This window comes from Apteryx rowi, unplaced genomic scaffold (genome assembly GCF_003343035.1).
Source record: "Apteryx rowi isolate R43461 unplaced genomic scaffold, aptRow1 scaffold_1465, whole genome shotgun sequence".
NCBI classification, from domain to species: domain Eukaryota; kingdom Metazoa; phylum Chordata; class Aves; order Apterygiformes; family Apterygidae; genus Apteryx; species Apteryx rowi.
The window spans coordinates 29,632-35,555 of NW_020447714.1; the positions used below are offsets into that span (position 1 = coordinate 29,632).

The 5,924-nt window shown below is 59.3% G+C and overlaps 1 protein-coding gene across 1 annotated transcript; it reads right to left on the bottom strand.

Moving 5' to 3' along the window:
* Positions 1-2,511: 2,511 nt before the first annotated feature.
* On the bottom strand, positions 2,512-5,430 carry LOC112962347 (antigen-presenting glycoprotein CD1d-like). The gene is made up of 6 exons (XM_026058406.1): positions 5,361-5,430; positions 4,581-4,856; positions 4,063-4,344; positions 3,650-3,934; positions 3,443-3,539; positions 2,512-2,942 (listed from the first exon to the last, which is right to left on the bottom strand). Exons 1-6 carry the CDS (start codon positions 5,413-5,415, stop codon positions 2,897-2,899), a joined length of 1,041 nt encoding a protein of 346 aa, XP_025914191.1. The 5' UTR covers positions 5,416-5,430; the 3' UTR covers positions 2,512-2,896.
* Positions 5,431-5,924: the final 494 nt, after the last annotated feature.

Below are 5,924 nucleotides of genomic sequence, written 5' to 3' on the forward strand. Positions count from 1 at the left end.
CRTGATTCGCGGTAGCTGCGGAAGTGTATAAAATTGCATTAAATGATTAGTGTTTTCGCTAAGACGCGTGCCTTCTCTGATGGTTTAGGTGGGTCTGGGATGYGCACACCCTCGAAAATGAGGTTTTGGAAGATTTGGTTTTCACGGCATAACTTCCTGGCAAAGTTTCACAGGACAAATTACTGGCAAATAAGCTGAGTCACAAGGAAATCCCACTCGGCCGTCCACTGACAGCCAGCTGGTTCTGGTTATTCCCTCGCCAAACCGCTGTGCTCTGTCAGAGCCAGGAATTTCCCCAAACACCAGGATCACCTGCTGGCACCACAGGGCTGGATGAGCACGCCATGGGAGCCGCGCGTGCCACATCTCTCCCAGGGGCTCACCTAGGATGGAGTTAATCAGCTTTTAGCAGGGGTCTCTGACAATAGCACTGAGCCAGCAGGGGCTGGGGGGGTCACGTGAGACAGTTTATACTCCAAACGCAGACATCTTCAGAAAAACACTGAAGAAAWACCTCCCAGAGCACTTGCAAGAGCCTAAAGAAACTTGTCCGCAGAGACAGCACAAGCAAACAGGGAGCAAACCTGTAAAAAAAAAGCTGTTGTGTACATTACATCCCGAGAGACCCCACGATAACATACTTAGACCCACACCGAGCGCCCTGAGGAGGTTTTACAATGCAAATRAATTGCAGAGGTTTAGGAGTCGCCGCACTGTAAGGAGCCTTCAGGTGCACTGGGAGCGTCTGAACGTGAGCCCCGGCACCACGAACGCTTCGCAAATCTTTACACGGGAGAAGGGCGCTTCTCCCTCCTCCACGAGGCACCGCTGGGCTTGATCCCCCCCCGACACGGCTGCCCACGGACACGGGGGCCGGGGCCGGTCCGGTCTCAGCAGCCGCCTCCCCTCAGACAAGCCGCAGAGGGCAATTCCGCCCCCTTCACCGCCCGCCCCTCCTTCCCGCCCTCTGCGGCGCGGCCAATCGGACAGCGCGGAGCCCGYGTCGTCACGCGTCGCCAGGCAGCACAATGGGCAGGAGGGCGGCAAAAGGGCGGGAAGCAGGACGGCCGCGCGAGGTGGCAGCGGGGAGACTAACGGTCCCCTGGGGGGGGGGGTGTCACGTGAGCACTAACAGTCACCTCAGGAGCGTGTGTGGGGCGAGGACTAAGGGTCCCCTGGGGGGAGGGTCACATGGGCACTAACAGCCACCTCAGGAGCGTGTGTGGGGTGAGGACTAAAGGTCCCCGGGGGGGGTCACATGGGCACTAACGGTCACCTCAGGAGCGCGTGTGGGGCGACGACTAACGGTCCCCTGGGGGGAGGGTCACGTGCGCACTAACAGCCACCTCAGGAGTGCGTGTGGGGCGCATTAGAGCTGCGGGAACCCCTTTGTCAAAGCTGGGAGGACACGGAGAAGGGTCTCAGCATTCGCGGTGCCGGGGCTCACGTTCAGATGCTGTCAGTGCACTTGAAGGCTCCTTACAGTGAGGCGACTCCTAAACATCTGCAGTTCATTTGCATTGTAAAACCTCCTCGGGGCCCTAGGTGTGGGCTGACGTGTGTCGTCGCAGGGTCTCTCGGGATATACTGTATGCAAGAACTCTTTTTTTAGAGGTTTGCTCGCTGGCTGCACGCGCTGTCTGTCTCCGCRGACAAGTTTCTCTAGGCTCTTGCAAGTGCTCCGGGATGTTTTTCTTCAGTGTTTTTCTGAAGTTTTGCATTTGAGGTATAAACTGTCTCACGTGACCCCTGTTGGCTCAGCACTGGTGTTTAAGCCTCCTGCCTTTCCGCCCCCAAGCTTAGCCCTTGCTGAAGCTAAAAGCTTGGTAGCTCCATCCTACGTGAGCTGCCAGCAGAGTTGCGGCACGTGCTGCTCCCACGCTCTGGTCATCCAGCCCTGCTGTGCCAGCAGGTGATCGTGGTATTTGGGGAYGCTCTGCTCTGTCAGAGCACAGTGGCTCACAGGGTTTGGCGAGGGAGTGACCAGAAGCAGCTGGCTGTCAGCATAGGGCAGAGTGGGGTTTTCTTGGCTTTATGGCTATCTTGCATACGTTTGCCAGCAGYGTATCCCGTGAAACTTATCCCGTGGAAACCCAAATTCCTGAAACTTCATTTTCAAGGGACTTGCGTGCGGTTGATTGGGAACGAGTTAACTTCCAGTCCCTGTAACTACCTGAACTGTATCATGCCTGACTCTGGGATGGGCTTCCTTTTCCCCTCTGGGAGGAGGCTAGGGGGCASTTACGGCACCGCTCTCATGCACACAGTTACTTATCTTCTGAAATACRTCAGACCTCTTTTGTATATGTGTGAGCATTTTTTTGGAGGGGGGTATTTCCTGTAATTAGCACAGATAATGCGGYGATCCCACACTCCAGCGAGCATTTACTTCTGGCCCAAGCATCCCAGACCCACCTAAACCATGAGAGAAGGCGTGTTCTTAGTGAAAACACTAATCATTTAATACCATTTTATACATTTCCGCAGCTACCACAGATTACATCATCAATTCAGTGATACTCAGCACTCATACGATTAATAAATGCAGTTTTAAACTAGGCTCTTCTACTAATCAAACCYGTTCCTATAGCAAAGTTGTCATCGTGGCTAGCGGTACCTCGAAGAGAGTCAGTGGATGCGTGGTGCAATTCGTAAGAGGGGCCTGAAGGCAGGGAGTAAGGAGGTGCTGGTGAGGCTCATGTCTGTGTCTCTTAGAAAGCAGAAGCAGCGCTGGAGCCGCCTGAGTTTCCCCGGCAGCAGCACTGAGTTGTGGCGGTCTCGCTGCTGGCAGCGCCCRGAGGTGCTTCGTTATGGAGCAGGGATGAGATCCTGCCCCAGCCTGGGTGACGGGAGCAAATTGGGGTCGTTTCCTCTTTCCCAGGCTAAGGCTCGTTACTCAGAATGGAGCTTCTGGGCTCTGATTCGTCCATCTCCATTTTTTTCTGAAATGAGAGGGACGGTTGGATGGTTGGATGACTGGAGACATGGGAAATGYTCCAAAATGTTTGAGTTTTGTCCACACTGCACTTTGCTGTACAACTTAAGCCAATACCTTCAGCAAACCCAGTAAAAGCCTGTTGTAATGATATATTGTGTACGGGTGTCGCTGAAGGGGAAATGTGGGGGAAAAGGTGGCRCTGCCGATATTAACGGATCAGGAATGGCTTGTAAGGAGCAGCGYGCCGGCTGTGAGTGAGAATCGGGGCCCATCCTGCAATGCCCTCGCGGGGTTCAGGAGCCAGCGGGCGCTTCAGGTGCAGAAATGCTACCRAGGAGCCTGCAGCTTCCTGGCACGGATTTCCCATGCTGGCAGAAAGCAGCCTGCAGGGCCCTAAATCGCCACGTTTGTGCCCGGAGCGGGCGCTTTGCTGCTGAACGTGGTAACCCCCGTTGGCAGTGTTTCCTCCCCTTCCTGCACGGGCAGGGTGGGAGGAGAACTCACCTGCGTCTGCACAGCCAAACGGCCGTGATAGCAGCCACAGCCACGATTACCAGAACGGCAGCAGTGAGCCCTGCGGTCAGGATAATGCCTGAATTGCCTGGAAAACACAAGACGAAGCTGCCTGTGAGCTTCTCATGAGGCTTTTGCCCGCGCTGGTCCCGCGGAGGCTCTGAGCAAGCCRGGGCCGTGTCCTGCACCGGCACCTACCCCAGGGCACCAGCAGGCTGCGGCTGCCCAGGCTGCTGTGCCGCACACGGCAGGCATAGCTGTGCCCGTCATGGGGGGTCACGGCCAGGACGCTGCGGAGCTGGTAGGTGAGGTCGGCGTTGGGCAGCGTCGGTGTGGAGTTGAGCTCCGGGCCTGGCAGCACCTCCTGCCCGTCGCGGAGCCAGTCGACGTGGACGGGCCGTGGGTAGAAGCCGGTGACGCGGCAGACGAGCAGTAGGTGTGCCGGGCCGGGCGCGCGGGCGAAGACCACGGCCATGGGCTTCACTGGGGCAGGTGAAAGCCAGAGGCCGGTTGGGCGGGAGCCTGGTGGCCCCGGCACACRCAGGAACGCTGGAGGTTCTGCCTGGCACGGGAGCACCATGGGCAGTCGGGGTGACTGTGGGTGGCCTCACCTTGCCTCTCCAGATCCTCCTTCCCATATTGGATGAACCTTTCCATCACATCGAAACAGGTCTTGTTCAGGAGAATTTGTAGGATTTCATTGAGGTTGGTGTAACTGCTAAGCGATTGCTCAACACATCTTGACAGTTCATCGCCATCGAGGTTTTCCCAAGTGGCGTTTTCCACGTGAAAGGTGAGGAAGTCCCGGCCCTCGTAGCCGATGTTGAAGAAAGCCTCGGAGGTGCTGTTGGGGTGCAGCTCACAGCCAGTGGAGCACTGGGCCACGAAGGGGTCTGGAGGAAAAGGGCAGGGAGCGAGGTGCCGTGAGGGGCCTGCGGATGGTGTTGGCTCCTTACCGTCTGGCTGCGTGATGTCCCTGTGTGCCACCAGCCGTGCCCCACAGCACCAGCTCATCTCTGTGGCCCAGGGACTTTTCCCCCTGCTCCTACCGCAGTTGCTCCACAAGGGGCCACTTGTAAATGCAGGCCGTGTCCCGATGGAGGGGACACGCTGCCATGCCGATACTCACAGAGATGCCCAATCTCGGTGGCCTTTTTCTTCATTAAAATGTTGAAGTTACGCAGGTAGGACTTGCCGGTGTTCTCGATGGTATCCCAGTCGCCCTTGGGCAGGGCCGGCTGAACCCAGGGCTGCAGGAAGTGGATGCTCCAGGTGCGGTGGTCTAAAAACCCCAATTCGATGTCGTCCAGCAGGCCCAGTCCCTCGGTGTCCACAGAGGTGGTGTTTTGGAAGGTGGAGGTCTGGAAGAGCTGAAGTGTGTAAGACCTGGGAACGGGAGGGAAGGCTGGTGGGGAGGGAGGGAGGGAGGAGAGGGGTGGGAAGGTGCCACAGAAAGGAGAAGGAGGTTAGAGGAAGGGGCAGGAACCCTGGAATATCTGCCTTTGGCTTTGTACTGCGCTTGCCGGGCTGCAGGAACTTGTGGGYRGTGAAGGGCATCCGGAGGCTTTGGCAGCCCCGCTCGGTGCCCCACCACAGCCCCGGCAGCCGCCATGTCGCCGCCTCAAAGCTGCCTTCCCGCTGCCTTCCGCGGCAGCAGCAGCAGGGCTGGGAGTGGCGGTGAGCGGGGCTGCCAGYGGGCACCCACCCACGTCCCCCGTGCCGCCCTGCAAGACGGGGTGCAGCCTGAGGCGCTGGCAGGTCCCGGCACCTAGGCAGGGGCCACAGGGCTGTGGAGAGGGGGCAGGCAGGCAGGCAAGGGGTGCGGCAGGGTGGATGCGCTCGCCCAGCGGCGTGGGGCTGGGCGTGGAGGGAAGGGAGTGCGAAGGTATGAGCAGAGGCTCTCTCTTACCTGCTGCGAGCAGCCAAGTGCCAGGGGGCAGGAGGAGGAGGAGGGGGGCCAGCATGGTGCCAGCGGTGAGGCCGGGGCAGCGGGATGAGGAAGCGATGGCGGCGACACCCATCTGCCAAGGGCTGGCTGTGCTGCGCTGGGCCGGGGTGCTGGCCGACGGCTTCGGGTGGCCCTGGCAGCCAATGGTGCCCGAGCTGAGGTTTTGGGGAGGGCACTGGTGGCTCCAGGCCCGGCTGAGTCACCGCGGCGGGCTCTGAGGTGAACGTGAGGCCGTGGGCGGTGGGGCTGCGGGGAGACGTTCTCCACGTCCCCAAGGGTGCAGAGAGACCTGGGGGTGAGCGCAGGGCGCCTGGCACTGTCCCTCTTCAGGACCGGCCCCGTTGAAGGCGGCCGCCCAGCCACTGGCTTGCTCCAGGGCCGGTTCCTTCATGCTGAAGGGGAATTTCCCCGGCTGCCGCTTGTGCCTGGAGCCTGCTGGCACTTGCACCGGGCCCGGAGCCTCTGTCAGCGTCTTCCCTGCCATCGCCCGGTGGGTCCAAGCGACTTTGGCTACGACCAGACCTC

Bases quoted from the DNA above. Each gene is read 5' to 3' on its own strand.
- LOC112962347 (XM_026058406.1), bottom strand. From the start codon at position 5,415: ATGCTGGCCCCCCTCCTCCTCCTCCTGCCCCCTGGCACTTGGCTGCTC. The intron at 4,345-4,580 runs GTGAGTATCGGC...CTTTTCCTCCAG, and splicing joins CACCGAGATTGGGCATCTCT to ACCCCTTCGTGGCCCAGTGC. The intron at 3,935-4,062 runs GTGAGGCCACCC...CACCTGCCCCAG, and splicing joins GGAGGATCTGGAGAGGCAAG to TGAAGCCCATGGCCGTGGTC.